The sequence below is a fragment of the Seriola dumerili genome, unplaced genomic scaffold (genome assembly GCF_002260705.1).
Source record: "Seriola dumerili isolate Sdu_G_001 unplaced genomic scaffold, Sdu_1.0 BDQW01000493.1, whole genome shotgun sequence".
In the NCBI taxonomy this organism is placed as follows: Eukaryota; Metazoa; Chordata; class Actinopteri; order Carangiformes; family Carangidae; genus Seriola; species Seriola dumerili.
In genome coordinates, this window is record NW_019174748.1 from 1,143,886 (window position 1) to 1,162,045 (window position 18,160).

Here is an 18,160-nt window from a genome sequence, read left to right on the forward strand (position 1 = left end):
CTGCTGTTCATCTGACAGCTGGAGAGAAAAAGATGTGGAAAATCAGTTTATACAGCCCCACTGTGAAAAACTGCTGATGGCTTTACACACACACACACACACACACACACACACACACACACACACACACAAAAAATACACTGACACACAAGAACAAATACACAGAAACAATGTTGAAGCCTGTAGCGTGCAGTCTAAAGGGGACCCATAACCTTGGATGAGGGGAATAGAAAGTGTATGTGTGTGCGAAAAAGAGTGTGTGCATGCATTTGTGTGTGTGTGTGTGTGTGTGTGTGTGTGTGATAATGAGAGAGTGGGTGGGTGCAGAAAAGGAAGTGCCAGAGAAGGTAGAAGTAAAGACAACGACAGAAAGCAACAGCAACAGATGAGAGAAGAGGAAGAAGAGAAAAGAGAGACGAGGACCAAAAAGAAGAAAGGGTGAGGAAGACGAAGAAGAAGAAGAAGGGAAAGAAGAGAGGAAGGATCGAGGGAGTGAACCAAACACACAAAGGTGAGGAAGAGGAGTGATGAAAACTTAGTAACCTGAAAGATAACTTTGAATGGATAGGTGGATGAATACAAACACGTAGAGTGAAATGTTAGCTCAAAGTCTTTGTGATGAACATTATTTAAATTTTGTAATCTCAGTTGCAGTTAATTTTACAACAGAAAACTTTTTTTTATATTCTCTACAAGATCATCATCACTTTATCATTATGAAAATTATAATGTTGTATTTTAATCATCAAAGGTGGATGAAATAGATTCTTTAGTCAAGTAGAAAATGCTTTATACTACAGCCTGATAATTACAGTATCACTTACAGAGTACATATGAGGTAAAGTGACGAGTACTGCACTGAAGTGCAGTTTGCAGGCACTAATACTTGAGTATTTCCTTTTTATGCTCCTTGATTCTTCTTAACTGACAGTTATAGTTACTTTTCAGGTTAAGTTTTACATAAAAAATATATGATCATCTTATGTGCTGTATTGTTGAACAGTATGTAAAATTTTTCAAATTTAGCTCACCTTGAAAATGTTACATGTTAATGCATGAGTAAAATTATAATCTAATAATATATGTGACAAGTAATACACTCTTAATGGTGCTCTGAGAACCTGACATTTTAAGTAAATTTTGCTCCTGATACTTTAAAAATATTTTGAATACATGGCGTTTACTTGTAGTGGAGTATTTTTATGTTGTGATATTACTTCTTTTATAGAAGCAAAAGGTTTGAGCAATTCTTCAACCACTGATTGATTATTACAGTATAATTATTACCAGGTATCCTCAAAAATAATGCAGTTTTACAATTTCAATACAACATTTCAATAAGGGCAATAAGAATATCAAAGACTGAATCAAAATTTAGTTGTGATGGGCCCCTAACAGCTCCGGGGCCCCAGTGCAGTGAACTTGCTGCACCGTGAACATTTATGCCATTTCATCCATCCGTCTATATTTGAAGCCAAGCAAGGTCCAGTATGAAACTTGAAGCCTGCATTACATATGCATTGAGAGTGACGCAGGAGACATATTGTATCCAGTAGTTAGACTTTTTAGAATAATAACATCATATTCATAGATTCTGAGCTTGTTTTCTCGATATAATTACTTTGTTAATCAGAGATCAGATGTGCCAAGCCAGTATGCATATGGAAACTTCTAGTGCTGTAAACTGAAAATGTCAACACATCATAGAATATTTCACTCAAGGGCTAACTCAGACAAAAATCAGATAGCCTTCATGATTACCAAATGATACACGAGAAGAGCAGATTATCTGGACTGTGTGTTACTTGCAATTTAGTACACGAGGTTCAATCAAAATAGTTTTCTCCTGCTAATATGTCCTTATCTCGGAATAACAAAAAATTGTTTTCTCCTGATAATATCTCGTAGATAAAAAAATTTGCAAATATGGCCTTTCTCAGCTTCCGTAGACCATGTTTTGAAAAGTGTTTTTATTTATCTTTGAATGTGCCTGGAGAGGATCTTTAAGCAGAATTATAATGAGTTGTTTACTTCATAGCTGTTATTTTATTTTTTCCATTTCCTGCTTTGTCTTTTAGCTTCTGCTGATTATAAGTACATATAAATAAAACATGGCGGTCCTGATTGGTTCACACATACACTTCTCAAAGTTGGGAACATGTGATCCACATTTTGAGGAGGTTATGTGACCTGATGCCTCACAGATATAAGATTAAAAATACAGTCTTTGGCACAAAGTAATGTTTGGCATTAATTACCTTACAGCTAGCTCAACTAAGTTCCTGTGTGCTGCAGCAGCAGGTTATTAGGAAGAGATCGCACTGATTTTTACTTTGTTGGACTGGAGTCGGATTTTTATCAACATGAATTAAAACACATATAACATATAAATATAATGTGTATTTTATTAATAATAGAATATGAATATTCAGATTGTTACACAACAATAATCCCAGGTTTTATAAAACTGGACTGTGTGTAACAGTGTAACTAAAACCAGATGAGTCTCCACTGGAAAAATAACTGTATTAACACATGTTTTGAACACTCAGACATCTTATTCTGTTATGATATGAATATTGTTAGAAACATGTATGAAAACACACCAGTCACCATAACATTATTATACTATTACAACATGAAACATGACCAGCTGATCCCAGAGCTGCGCAGGAGAACTGATCTAATCAGCCACTGTGTAAATCATGGTTCATGTTCATCCGACTGCTGCAGCTGAAAATCTTCCAGCTCTGTCAGTCCTTCACGCTGCATCTTAGATCATAAAAACCGCCCAGGTATTCGCTAAAATACAGGTGCAAGGTGATTACAAAGAGTGACCCCATAAGGATAAGCGATATGGATAATGGATGAATGAAAGGAGTGAATGACAGAGTTGCAGCATTTAAAGTGTGTTATTTTGTTTATTATATTGTGGCCTCAAAAATTCCACAATGTAATGGGAAAAGTAGGGTTCGTGGCATCTACACACAATACAACACTCAGCACACATGCAAAAATGATCATTGAGCAGCTCTGCAGCTCAGTGATGATGCAAAATGACATGAAATGAAATCTGAATTTACTGCTGATTACTCTGTAAAGTACTGAGTGTCTGTGATATAGGGAGGAGTGAGGGAGTGATTTCTGACACGGCCCTGCAAAGTGACTGTTCACTAAGCCCCAGTGGATGGCTGACAGTGCTTACACAGCACCATGTAGCCTAATGATGCAAAAAAAGCCTAAATGCTAACGCCAACAGGTCCCAAGTAAAACATCATCCTCCTCACCAGTTAATAATCCAAGCTATGTCTCTCTAGCTAAATGTCTTGTACATTTGCTATATAGATAATAATGTACTTGGACAAACAACACAAAAGTTACATTTATGCTTTATTGTTCATATTTTCACACAATCTGCTTTTACAGTTTACAGGAGTGTAAACTTAACAACATCTGATAAATAGTAGGACAGAGGTGCTAACATTAGCATAAACTCTGATGTTACGGCAACTTGGATGTTCCAGTCCAGAATGAGGCTTTGTCTAATGATACTGTAACCATGGAAGGATTACACAGATATAAACAGGGAGCCTCTGTTAATATTCTTCTTGGAAAGCCAATCAAAGTTAAGACAGAAAACGACTACACAAACATACAAACCATCACAGACATAAAACAACCACAAAACAGCTACATCTTGAGCACAACACACCCGCTATGTTTGTGGTGGTTTTGTGAGTTTTGTTGAGGGTTGGGGGGGTTTCACATGTCTGTGCCCCCCAAACAATGATGCATTGAGCTAATTATTTGCTAACCCTCAGCCTTTGGTAATAAGCCAAGCATGCTAACATTAGCAGCTGATCGCAAAAAAAGACATAAACACGCTGTTTAAGTCTTGTTTTTGGAAAGGCTGAAAAATGACCAGTCAGGGTATCTGACTGCAGCTGCATGTGCACCGCATCAACATGCTTAGCTACTGTTGCTAAGCTATGATTGGTCATTTGCTGTTTAGGGAGTTCAGCAAATATCCAGCATCAGTAGCTTTAGGGGTTTGCTGCTAGGCTTATTTAAGACGACTAAACAAAGTAATAAGTTTATGGTTCAAAGTTCAAAAGGGTAGAATTTTCCATTGTGGACTGAAGAGTGAAAAACAATGTGGAGGTGTGAGGTTGAGTCACTGTTTGCTCATAAAAAAGGTTGATTTTTTTTTTCATACTTCCTCTGTGGTAAATAGCCATAACTGTCAGGGAGAGCAGGTTTATATTAGTGTTTGTTATTTTGTTGTGCTGTATGAATGGGTGTTATGCATGTTTTTGTGCTGCTGGTGTTAGCGGTGTGTGTTGTATGATTTGATATGAATGATTCATGAGCAGCTGTTCTTGGTGTGTTAATAATCAACGCCTGGAGCATCTCTCTGTCTCTCTTTCATTATCTCTCTCTCTATCTTCATTCGTTCTCTGACTCATTTTCTCTCTGTTTTCTCTCTCTCTCTCCCCTCAGGTCTCTCTCTCTCTCTCTCTCTCTCTCTCTCTCTCTCTCTCTACTGAACACTTGGAATCAGGGTAATAACGGCCAGAAAAACAGGACATGTCTATTCCTGCTGCTTCTTCTCTCTCCTTCACCACATATACTGTTGTTTTCTCCTTCACTATCACTTTCTCTCTCACCCCCTTTTTCTCCTCGTTCACTTGTTTCTTCTTGCCCCTGGTCTGTCAGTAAGTCATTGATTTCATTTGAAGAGGGCAAGGAAGAAACAGAGAACTCCCTTCTCTTCACTGGTTCATTAGTAAGTTAGTAAGTTAGTTAGTTACCTGCTCAGTCAGTCAGTTGGTTAGTTGGTTAATTAGTCAGGTGTGTGAGCTGTGAGGTCAGTTAATGTTGTTGTAGGTGAGCTGGAGAAAGTGAGCAGCAGCTCTAGTATCAAAGGAGGATTCACATCTTACTATCCAGAATTACACACAAACAGAACACCATGGCTGTCAAATAACTGGTAAGCCTGATCAATACATTTATTATTAACACTTACTGACAGGTGTCATTACTTTATTTTTTAAATCTGATCTCTTGAAAACTTTCTGTAACTGCTCTGGTTTATCTCATCTGACATAAAAATGTGGTTACATGTGTTTGATCCAGTGAAATCAGCAAAACTAACATATTTATTATCTTTAAAATGATAATTAAAATGTTTTTATAAACTGTTAGCGAATACAAATGAAACCCTACAGCTCCCCTACAGGCTGCAGTGTTCATTACAGCCACAATGAATAGAAAAGCCAACAACTCTAACCACGGGTCAGGATTTTGGTTGTCATGGTTACAGTAATAAACACACAGACTGTACTGAGAGTGGTGTACCCTACCGTCATCGCCATGGTTACAATAACAATGGTCATGGCTCGGTTAGGTTTAGGAAAAGATGGGGATTTGGGTTGAAATAAGTAATTCCTCAACATTAGATGACCTTTGTTGTCATAGTTACAATGATAACAACATGGTTAACTTTGTTGAACGGTCAATGGATATTAGAAACAACATCAATATTATATTAGTCACCGCACTTTTCCCTTTGCTCATGTCATAATTACTACAACCACTAGATGTCCCTTAGCAACCATGGGTCATTATAATCTAAAATCTAGTTGTAGAGTTGTACTAGCAGTGGAGCTGAGGATGGCGCTAAATGAAAAGGTCATGGGGTCATTCAAATCTAAACCGTTAATCCTCTGGGAAGCAGGAATCCAGCACATACCAGGACAACCTGACCATTGGAAAATAATGTTTTTCCTGATTATGAGCCGACAGGAAATGTAAAAGTCCCAAACCATTGTGTCAAAATGTAGACTGTTTGAGAAATGAGATCTAAATGTGTGTGGAAGCTACTTAATGGTTCATTGAAAAGATTCTGGAGCATTACCGTATGTGGGTAAATGCCTGATAGATACACAACGTTTGCTAATGAACTAGCTATATGCTAGCTTACGAGCGTTGATGCACCCACATTAACGAGCAATAAGTGGTGGAGGTGCTGTCATGCTGAAGGTGTTAATTGCAGTGCGTTTTCTGAAGGTCAAACTGAAGCCTTCATGAGTCTCCTACATAGCTGCTGGTTCATGTGATAAATTTCTTGGTAAATTTATCAATGTGGACTTAGTTGTGAATTGGAGCAAGACTCAGGATGTGATGGTGTTTCTTAAGAAAACAAGAGCAGACAAGAACTGACAAACAGAGGATTCATATCTCTAATTATTTGTCATATTCAGTTACATCAGTCACTTCAGGCTCTGGCTGTTTTAATACAGATAAAACAACTTCCTCTGCTCATTATGCTTCTTTTATGTGGAATTCAGTTCTTTAAATAAGAATAGAAAATACTGGAATTCATCAGTTTGGACTTTATGTTTGAGTGTGTTGTCTGTGTTTGTGTTGTGTGTTGTGCTTTGAGTCATTGTGGGTGTGCTGACTTCCTGATATGAGGAAACTCTCTTCCGATGGAGACACACTGAAACGTTTCGGATCTAAACCAATGTGGAAACACACTGAATCACACACACACACACAGACACACACAGAGCTTACTCATTATTTTAATCTCTTCATCAGAGTTCAGACAGGTTGAGTTTGTAGAATAACATGTGTTCTTGTTTGTGAAGTGACTGATGGCAGATCTGTGGAGTCTGACAGCAGCTGCGGCTCGTCGTCGCATCAATAATTCACTCGTCACGTCAAACTTCCTTCATTGAGGCTGGTGACAACAACAAACTGATTCCATTGCAAGAGCTGCCAGAAGTAACACGTGGAGTGTGAGCGTAACTTCTCATTTTGTAAGGGAGCTCCTTAGTGACAAAACCATCACATAAGTTCAGAGCAGATCGTTTTTTGAGTTGAAATGGATCTGACAAGTGAGACTGCAGAGACTTGAGAAAAGACAAAATGGTGAGTGCGATCAGTATTTTAGTTTTTAGAGAAGTGTTTACTGCTGCTGGAAACATTGAGGCTCAGCCAGACAGGAAATGTGCCATAAAACCAAAACTAGGATCTAAAAGAGGCTAAAAAGCTCTGTAAAGTTGCAGAGTTGGTGACAATCAACACAGCACATGACCTCTTTAATATAATGTAGTCATTTCATTGAATGTTGATTTAACTGCCTTAAAAATATATTTATGTTGTCATTTTATATGTTTTGTTTGCATACACTATTTATATGATTTATTTTACTATATATACTTGTATTGGCTCTATGTAGGACGTAGGAATTAGTTTGCCCCTGTTTTGCATGGGGATCCTTTAAGTTGTAACATTCATCTTCAGAAAAACACATGAAGTTCAAAGAAAGTTAGTTTTTGAACTCCGTTAAGGTTTAAGTTAAAGGCGACACACTGCCTGTTTTTAAGGTTTATTATTGGTCCATTTATTCCCGCTTGGTCATGTGCAGCCAACGAGGTATGTTTATTTACTTGCTTATGTATCGTCGTGAATGTTTATATTTACGTTTCTGTAGTTTGTGTTGTTGTGATGTTTGTTTATTTTGTAAAAACGTTACGTATTTAATTAGTTTGATGGTGGTGGCGTTAATGCTCTTAGATGTGCAGACGATGATTAATTCATCAGTAACAACGAATCCTGGTGTTGTCTATTTCGTGGAGCGAGTGACAGTTGATATAATAGATATATTGGTGGAGTTTTAATTTAGTCTTAAACTCAAATTGTGGAGGAGTTGAAATTGTTTTGAGCTGAGTCCAGAATCTCTCAAACAGACACTCAATAGTTTACAATACAGTTAGCAGTAATATGAAATATATGACACTTAGGAAGTCAGCAGAAACTCTAATAGCTTACATGTTGTTTCTTAAGGAGGAACAGCGCCCCCTTCTGTTTTTGTGGGTACAGCAGTTTTCCTGCGGATTCAGTGGGTCACAGTGCAAAACGCTCTCTCTCTCTCTCCCCTGCAGCACGATGTTGTGATGAACACCTAAGTCCGACTCAGACACACACAAACACCAAACACACTATGAGTATGTCGGCAGTGCCCCCAGCCTCCCCTCCCACTGAGGACCCAACCACACCCCCACCGATGACCACACCTCCTCGCAAAGCCTCAGTCCGCCTGCAGGAGAGGTGGGTATTCACCACACACACAGCCTGTGTGTATTGAAAATATCATAATGTCTATCTATTTTCACTTTTCCAAGATATTTTGACCACCTTCCAAAGATAGTCCCCTTTTCAAATGTACTTATTTTCCAACGTCCTTGGTTTACGAAAGTGATCACATGTATCCCAGATTTCTAAAAAATCTCTTTCAAAATATCCTCACGTTTCACAAATGTCCTCACTTTACAAAAAGATACAGAAATGTTTTTAGTTTTCAAAAGTGTTAAAAGTCCTGTATACATTTCCAAAATGTCCTCACCTTCCAAAGATGTGGTCATTTACCCGCTATTTTTAAATTGTCCTCTCTTTTTAAAATGTCCTGAAAAATATCTTTTTCAAAATGTCTTTGCCTCCCAAAAATTTCCTCCCTTTTAAAAATGTCCTCTTTTTATAAAAAAATCCCTATTTTTCTAGAAACATCCTTATTGTGTAAAATTGTCCTTACTTTTAAAAAAAAGTCAAAAAAAAAGTCAAAAAAATTTCAAAAAATAATTCCAAAAAATATCTGTACTGTCTAAAAACCTTCAATTTTCATTCTCATGTTCTGTAGGTGGTATACAAACAAACCTTGTCATTGGGTTATTTTTTTGTCGTTTTTTTGGGCTCTTTTTTTGTAGGCGGGGCTCCAACCTGTCGCTGCTATTGGACATGAACAGCCTGGGGGTGGAGCCTGTCTGCTCTGTCTCCACCCCAAAGGAAGTGTGGCTTCAACTGCTTCACACCTCCACCCGACCGCTCACACACACACTGCTGCAGCAGGCCGCCATGGACACAAACACACTGAATGTGGAGTACCAGGTAAAAGTTATGTGCAGTATATAACTGTCCCAAATCCACATTATCCACAATATATACAGACTAACTCTTAAGTTTTGATTCTGTACTGGAGAAAAAAAAGAGATGAGGTGTGCTTGTTTAAACATCCAGCCCATCCCTGTCTCCTCCACAGAAGATCCCTATGAACTTTGTGAGCACTGCAGAACTTGACATTCCAGGACACACGATGAAAGACAGATATAAAACCATCCTACCCAGTCAGTGACTCACCTGTCGTTCAGTACTCAGTAGAAACACAGTAGACATTGTTTTCACTCTTGTTTATCATTGTTGTTTGTTGTTAACTGTTTAGACCCTGAAAGCCGGGTGATCCTGAGGAGCCCAGAGGAAGAGGCAGGACCAGACCGCTACATCAACGCCAACTACATACGGGTTAGAGTCTAACGTTATTTCATACCGAGTGAAGTTACTTTGCAATTTGTGGTGTTTCTGTATGGTGAAACAAGCCCTTTCATGTTGTGGTCTGCACATAGAGCTGACTGTTCCTGTTCATCTCTATAGAAATGAGTTTTTAGCAGTGATGTCTTCTTGTTGACCAGTCTATAATTTGTCTATACTTACTGTTAAAATGACATATTTTAAATGGAAGTTCTGTATTGGGGTTTTTTGTAGTAAACAATTCACACAGTTTGTTTAATGCAACAGTTTAATAAAACAGAGAATTTTCTTCTAACAGATGACATAAATATTCAGTAGCATCAGGTAATCAACACATGGTAAATACTAGTATGTGGACACTTGAACATGCCACCCATGCAGTGCATGCACATATTATGCGTGCACTGAAGATGATCCATGTAGATGATCTGGTCTGTTTACTGATAAAAAAAACAGGAAAAAGCATTTCACCATGGTAAACAGGAAGTTTAGCAGAAATGGCTTCAAAGATAAATAGGCACATATAAGTAATTCTCTTAAAATCCATCCAATTAACTTGTATTAATCACAGTGATGGGTTCTTGTACCAGCTTTCAAAATTAAAATTACCACCTTGCAGTTGTATGCTTCCACCACTCAGACTAGTTTCAGATTACATCCCTTTTTATCCAGAATCATATAAAAAGTCTTAAGTTATGGTTAAAAAGTGTTTTGTGAGGTCATATTAACCTTGACCTTTGACCACCAAAATCAAATCAATTCATCCTTCAGTCCAAGTGAACATCTGTGCCAAATTTGAAGTGATTCCCTTGAGGGAAGTTTAAGGTATTACTGAGATATCATGTGCATGAGAGAATGGGATGGTGCAGAGGCATAATAAAACACAGGAATGAATGAGTCAAGCTGATGCCTGCATATACAGGGTGTCACCATCATCTAGAGTAGTTTAAAAATTAAGACAAACCAGTCTGGCAGAAATTTGGTCTGATTCTAAAATTAGTCGTGGGCGACAGATTCAAGGCTGAAATCATGGCCAATCTGTGCAGCTTCAAAGAGACTTGAAGGTGGTCTTCTATCATCCATTTTGAGATATCATTTAGGCGGGAAGGACAGATGGAGTTTGGAATCATCAACATGGCAGTGAGCAGATAATCAGACCAAGGGAGGTTGTGTCTTAAAGAAGAGAAGGGGATCTAGCACAGATCCTTGTGGTAACCTGGTAGAAAGAAAGTGTGCCTTGGGAGATCTGAACCCAGGTTCAGATTAGAAGGATTTGGAGACACAGCTGGTACAAAAATGAGTTGAAAGTTGTGTAACTGAGTCACATGCTACATGGATTTGATAATGCAGATGTTTATATGCACTTCAAAAGGATTATAATGGTGAATGGACTGCTCTTAAATGGAAGTTTTCTAATCTTTGATACTTTCACATCACTCCCATACACATAAACTGATGGAACAGCCATCAGGGGGGCAGTATTTTGCACAAGGACACTTCAACACACAGACTGGAGGAGCCGTTTTATTTTATTTTGTTTTGTTTTATTATTTAGTCGCAGATTAAATGAGTTTAGTGAGTGAAGAAAATTTGTTTCCTTCAGTTTTTTTATTAAAAACAAAACAAGCTGATAGAGTGTGACAACGCTGTCACTCAGCGTGGGCGTCTTCTGGTTTCTGTGTGTGTGTGTGTGTGTGTGTGTGTTGGACAGCTAAACAAACAGAAACTCAGACATGAGCCATCGGTTTGTCAGCGTGGGAGTCTGACAACCAGGAAAACCACAGGAAGTGAGGGAGGAAGTGACACGTCCCTAACTCCCCCCCCCTCCCCCCGTCCTTCCCCCCCGGCCCACGCATCCCTCACACTTTGCAGCCTCAGCACCGTGTATGTGTGTGTGTGTGTGTGTTGTTAATCTACCAACACAGTGTTTTTAAAGCAGACACCTGCTGCAGTTTATTTAATACAAGAAGAAGATACAAACACATACACATTTATTTACATGTATAAAATTTACAGGTAAACACGTTCATATGGGTAACTACAGAGGTGCTCAGTGGTTGGTACTGATGAACAGAACAGTCTTAATCATTCACTTCCTGTCTTACGAGGTCAGAGATGTAGGGTAGTTTCAAAAATGGAGGGGACATGATGAAGTTCTGGGTGTCTTGATTCAGTCAGACAAAAAAAAAATGCTTTTACATACATTTATATCAACCTGGCAAATAAAACATAATGAAGTCCACCCTTAAGTTGCACAGCATGTGTAAGTCATTAGTCAATAATGCATCAAGTCTACTAAGAAATTTGACAGTCTTATGGATAGTAATTAAGGCTTTCTTTACATCTTTAACCACAATAAAAGAATCAAGTCAAATAAAACCCAGTAGAGCAAATGCCTCTGCCAGGGAGAAATATTGATGATAACGTAGAAAAATGCTCTGATAAAACAAAACTGGATCCATCCCTTCAACTGGATCAGCACCAAAATGTAATGAGTTCTTCCCTGGTCCATCCCCCATCCCTCCCCCACGTTTGATGCAAATTGGTTCAGAACTTTTTGTGTAATCCTTCTGACAAACAAACAGACATGGCATAAATCATAACCTCTGAGGTAAACACAGTTTTATTCATCAAAAATCAGTTTTGAGTTGTGTCTTTAGCCTGAATTGATGTTCAGTTTTTCTTTTTTTAGAATGTAAATGACATTTTTTCATACAAATAGAAGGTGTCAGTTTGCCACAAACATCAGTTACTGGATTTTCTCTGAAAAAGTAAATTAACATCAGTCAGAATAAACACTCTAATAAAATGGGACCAGGATCAGTGGGTAGCGCTATAAAGTGACTGTCTGTGTAAGTTCAAGTTCAGTCTGTGTCACCTCTTTAAATAAGGTGACACAGACCGTTGTGTTTAACCAGGGAGTACAGACAAGCCGCGTTTTTTAGCCTGATTCCAGGCCGATAGTTTCTGTTTGTTTCAGTAAGAGGCTCGCACAATTTGCCCCAATATGCGTTGTTTTCCTCGAGTCCTTGTTTCTCCAAATCTCTACAACAAACGTGGAGAGTGCAAAGTTGGCGTGACCCGTAAAGGCCACATTTTGGAGAAATATGTTGAAATATACTGGACTTAACATAAATGATGCTTTAAGAATTATTTTCCAAAAACACACAGTTAGTGATGTGTTGTGTTACAATCCTACATGTGTTTAGTCACGTTGGTTTAGGTTAGAGACGGATTCTAGTTTTAAACACATCCTCAGCTGTACTTGAAGTCATTCTCACAGTTTATTATTTAACCAAGATCTGTAACAATCTTTAACATAAGCCTGTGTAAACATGTTTTATGCCACAAGCAGCTGTTGTAGGATAACTTTTATTCAGCAGGTACAGTATGTTCAGAATGAATATTTTGCTGCCTGGTACAGTCATTAAAACATTTCTTTGTTGTGTTAGTGTGTGTATCATTCAAGCAGCAGTACACGTCTTTCTAAATAGATCTGCTGTTCCAAATCAGTAGCATGTGAACATTGGGACAGCGTTTATGTTGCCTGAGAAGCAAAACTGAGGGCAAAGAGTTCATGCTCACTGCTGTTGTGCGTACACAGGAAAAATCAGAGGTGACTCAGATGCATTTAACATGTCGATCAGCTCTGCTCTCTCATCTAGAGTTTGGCAGCTGGACAGATGTTCACAGAAACACGGGGTAAAAATAACGTTTTGAAAATTATGTTTTCATTTGAACTTTTAGATCCAGATTTGACTAATTCAGTTTTTTACTTCAATATAGTTGAATGTATTTTTTAAAACAATTTTCTTTGATTTTGCAAACCTAAAAAAATACTTTAAATCCAGTTTAAATCTAGTTTTAAAACTGAACAACTTAAATTCAAAGAGAGAAATTCATGTACATGGTTTTCAAAGTAAAATACAGGTACATCACTGTTGTGAATTGAGTTTAACATTAAAGGAGCCCTGTGGAGTTTTCTGATACTGATACACAAACAACGGTTATATTCCCACCACACTGTGTGAATCCTTCAGCGAGAACAAATCTACTGATTATATTTTGTTTTTCTTCATAAACCGTTCTCAAAGATGATTTTTCTTTAAGCTTGAAAACTGTTTTGTTCACTGATGTTCAGTAGTGTCCAATCTTCTTTTTCCCCCTTCTTTGTTGGTACTTTGCTGTGTATCATGTTGCTGCCCCCTGTAGGTCAGTGGTGTGAAACCACTGGCAGGAACTGCATCTCCTACAAAAAACATTGCATCGACTCTTTAAAAAGAAAACTGCTCCATGGTTATTTGGCTTCTCTTCAACTCCATATCTTTACATTTATTAATCATTCGTTTGTGCTGCTATTTGCTCATCACTCACCTGTGCAGCACATTGACCTGCACTCAGCTGTGTGAACGGTGCTGTACAATTGTGACAGAGCCAGTCTGTGTGCTGCAGGGTTACAGAGGGGCTCAGAGGGCCTACATCGCCACCCAGGGGCCGATGGTTCACACTGTGGGGGACTTCTGGGACATGGTATGGCAGGAGAGGAGCAGTATCATCGTCATGGTTACCAGACTCAAGGAGAACAACGAGGTGAGGAGACGCTGCCCCTCCTCTCTGCTTTCAATCATATCTTCCTTTTCTTGACTCCTGACTTGTCCTGAAAGTGTTTTACTTACTTAGTAAACTTAATATTAGTACATTCATTTTAAGTACAATATTTCCTTCTGAAATGTAGAGTAGCAGTATGAAGTAGCATAAAATGGAAATAACAATGATAAGAAGTACCTCCAAACTGTACTGAAGTACACAAGTACAGATTCATCTGAGTAAGGAACAGAAAGATCATCTGCCTGTTTGTCCTTAAACATCCGACTGTATGTTTGTTCCAGAAATGTGAGCTGTACTGGCCTCAGCCGACAGAGAGGACAACAAGGGTGAAGGAGAAGGATGAGGAGGACGAGGAGGGGCAGAGGGAAGAAGACGAGGAGGAAGGAGAGACGGGTCGATTCGGCAGATTCTTCCTCAGAGTGAGAGACAGCCAAGAGAAAGACGGGTTCACTGTCACTGACATGGACATCCAGGTACAAACACATGTTTGTGTACTATAACCCTTTCTGACTGAATTATCAAATGATAGGATATAAAATGCAATACAATAGAATACTATCATATTTTCATATATTCAGTGATGTGTTTGTTCACTGACACATCTTCAGACATATCAGAGTAAAATATCTGTGTGACAGAATCTGTTCAGTGAATTGTGTGAATGTGACCACACTCTGCAGGAAGTGACCAGAAATGACTTATGTTCCCCGGCTCCTTGTACAGCAGTTACACTGGACCTCTGCATCGAAAACATCAACACAGTCCACATAGAACTATGCTAACTAGGTCACTTCATCCCACCTGGACAGGTGAATTAAAAAAAAAAGGAAAAGCTGTAGCTTCCTGTGAAACAGCTCTGCCCGCTGGATGTGACATCTTCTGTAAAGATGATAAAGATTATTGGTTATCGGTTATACAGTTAATGAAATAATGATGCTTCAGTTGAATGGTAGATGGTTGTAATGTGGCACAGAACCTGCTTTTAAATCTTTCTCTATAATATCAAATATTTGTAATTAAATGAGCTGATTAAGAAAAAAAGAAAGTTTGCCATGGTTTTTAAAGTTCAAATGAAAATAACTTTTTTTCTGCTGCAGCAAATTTATCTGCTTTTCAAACCACATCCTGTGCTGAGTGAGATAAACATCATTTTTGGTTTCATGACAGCACCAACTGTTTTTAATAACCAGTTGAAATACTGTTCTGCATCTACACAGATAGATGTATAGTTGCATCTGGTGTCTGAATGGCAATAAATCCCTGCAGCAAGTTCATGAAAATGGAGTCACATGTTACAATGTCCACATACTTTTGGCCACGTAGCGTATCATAGTGTCTGTGCATCTGTATGACAATGACATTTTACTATTTGTGTGTGTGTTTACAGCTGTATTCAGAGCGTCGTCCCATCAGACATTACTGGTTCACGTCTTGGCCCGACCACCACATCCCACAATGCACCGCTCCTCTGCTGAGACTGGTGGAGGAGGTCGAGACGTACAGCAGGTCCCTCCTATCAACTAGCTTTCAGCCAATCACAGACCCCGTCACTGGTCCTGGACCAATCATCGTCCACTGCAGGTTGGCTCCTTATTAAATGCAGTTTTTGGTGCTTTCACCAGCTCTTCCTCAGCAGAAAAGGATTGTGGGAGTGCTGAAAAGAAAACTCAGAGTTTAGGTTAAACTTTCACAGCTGCATGATCTTGTCTCTTTGTTTTATAATATAGAGACTGATGGTCCTGAGGAGACTACTTACTGTGCTGCATGAACATCTTCTGCACTAAGATATAACTGATCGTAAATGCTGTGGTTTTATTGGCTATTTGCTGACTTGCAAATACACCACAGACATTGGTTTAGCAAGAAAATCACACTACTTGTACCAAATATTATGAATCTTATAAAGACCCGTGATGCAACAGGTGCAGCAGCTGCTCGCAAAAATTATGTAAATGAAAAAAAAAAATCATAAATCCATGAAATCCATCTGCATTATCTCGCCCAACCAGCAATGTTGGTCAACCACAGGTGATGAAGACCTGTAGTCAGCTGAGACATCGTTAATAAAAGTGAAGGGGATCTCTTGTGTTGTAATTGCTGCTCAGGACAAAGTCACCTAAATGATTAGAGAATGTCATTGGTTTACACAGTGTTTGCTAACGAGCAAGGTATACAAAAGCAATGTCACATGACCTGTTCACTTTACTGTATGTGAAACTTATAGAGAAAATTGTCATAAGGTTGTGTAACAAAAAAAATCTAAATAACAAAGAAAAAGTCATCAAGAAGTATTGGACTAAACATTATAAAAGTTATAACTTCTTTCTCAAACTAAGAACCCTTTTCTTGAAGATTTAAATCTAATTCTATTTTTTCCCTCAAAATTACAGTAAAACTTCAAATGTGTCCACTCAATTTAAAAACACAAAAATTAAAACAATATAGTAAAAAATAAAACAAAAACATATACATTAACATAAACATACAGTTGTCATTTATACTGTGGACCATAAATAGTAAAAGAAACTAAATTATACTGACTTTGCGCTTGAAAAATGTTCCCCTCACACTGGCCCTAATAACTAATATATAGCACAGTGAGATAAATGAGTAGAAATGTAATGTTTGTGGTAAAAACACTGGTATGAATGAGTGTTTCCACCTTTGGAAATCACTCAGCAGTTTTTCTCTTCTAGCTCAACACATTGAAAGCTCATATGAACACACTGTGTCTACAAAACAGCAGAAGATTATGATCTTGGTCAGTGAACAGTAAAACCAGCTGTGGTGATGTTCAAAGCTTCTTCCTGTGTGAGAGAGTGGATAGTCGTAGATGAGCAGTCAACCACAGCTGAGAAGGTAGATGAAAGAGTCTGAGAGAGAAAGAGCTGTGGTGTTGATCTGACCAACTAATGCAAATAAGACCAGGTCCAAACCTGGTATCTGACTGGACCGCGTTGTGTTAGCATTCAGGCTATTATCAGTTGGTTTCAGCTCTTTGTCAGTTTGTCCCAATTAACCTTTTTCACGGTTGATATCTCCTCCTCTCCTCTCTTGTTCTTCTTCTTGCTTCTTCTCCTCTCCTCTCCTCTCCTCTCCTCTCTCCTAATCTCAGTGCAGGTATAGGTAGGACAGGTTGTTTCATAGCCAGCAGTATCGGCTGTCAGCAGCTCAGAGAAACAGGTCAGGTTGACATCCTAGAGACAGTGTGTCAGCTCCGACTCGACAGGTGAGTGAAAATAAAAAAAACACACCTGTATTTGATCTCTCATCCTCTCTCTCTGTGGTTTAACCTTTTTGTTTACTGCATACCTCCCCATCGTCCTGTGCAGGGGTGGTATGATCCAAACAACAGAGCAGTACCAGTTCTTGTACTCCACTCTGGCCCTGTATAGCTGCCAGCTACAACACAACCAGGTACCAAACCCCACAGAGGGGCATTTAAATCATATTTAGAGACCTGAAAACTATCTGACCAACCAGACACTGTTGCAACAGTGTATGATTTAGGTAAAAGTCATTAAATTGACATTTAAGGAAAATGTTTTCTCTTCATAAGCAGAATCAGAACCAGCAGAACCCAGAGGACCGAGTCAGCATACAGCTACAAAACCTCCAGCTGGACAACACACAGAACCAGAGTAACTGATACCATACAGAACCTCCAGGGGGCCAGATGCACACCTAATGAAACCCGGTAGACCTCAGAACCAACACAACCAGAAAGATGGAAACAAGAGAACTTAAAGGCAGAAAATGACACCAGCAGCAGACCCCAAAGACCTGATACACTTATGGATCAAGAGTTGGGGAACCAGCAGGAACACACAGGAACCCCAAAAACTCAGTGCTAGACTGGACATCAAGAGAGCCTGAAGAACCGGTACAGCAGAGAACCGAGAGCATCATGTTGGTCCTGGAATGAAAATCTCAGAAAACAGGACCGAACCAAGAAGCTTGCACCAAAACAACCAAATAGAAAAAAAGTCATGCCCACAAAATCTCCTTCCCAACATTAAAATCAGATGAAATCAAATGAAATAAAAAAATTAATATTCTTTGACACACTCATTGTGTTTATTTTATTTTATTTTATTTAAAGATATTTACTAGCGTCTTTAATGGACTTTTTCTTTCTATTTATGGTCATTTTGTCTCTTTGTAGTTTTGCATCTTTTGTGGT

The 18,160-nt window shown here is 38.6% G+C and overlaps 1 protein-coding gene across 4 annotated transcripts; it reads left to right on the forward strand.

The window, feature by feature from the left end:
- The first annotated feature begins 500 nt into the window (after window positions 1-500).
- Window positions 501-18,017, forward strand: ptpn7 (protein tyrosine phosphatase, non-receptor type 7). 4 transcript variants are annotated; one of them, XM_022763918.1, is made up of 12 exons: window positions 4,972-4,990; window positions 6,654-6,936; window positions 7,953-8,118; window positions 8,772-8,952; window positions 9,104-9,188; window positions 9,284-9,363; window positions 13,822-13,959; window positions 14,259-14,450; window positions 15,365-15,558; window positions 17,093-17,206; window positions 17,310-17,394; window positions 17,537-18,017. In XM_022763918.1, the coding sequence occupies exons 3-12, from the start codon at window positions 8,012-8,014 to the stop codon at window positions 17,624-17,626; spliced, it is 1,266 nt and encodes a 421-aa protein (XP_022619639.1). In that variant the 5' UTR covers window positions 4,972-4,990; window positions 6,654-6,936; window positions 7,953-8,011; the 3' UTR covers window positions 17,627-18,017. The 4 variants fall into 4 exon arrangements, with proteins under 4 accessions (XP_022619640.1, XP_022619639.1, XP_022619638.1 ...); XM_022763919.1 differs by lacking the exons at window positions 4,972-4,990; window positions 6,654-6,936 and adding an exon at window positions 501-511; XM_022763917.1 differs by lacking the exon at window positions 4,972-4,990 and having other exon boundaries at window positions 6,636-6,936.
- Window positions 18,018-18,160: the final 143 nt, after the last annotated feature.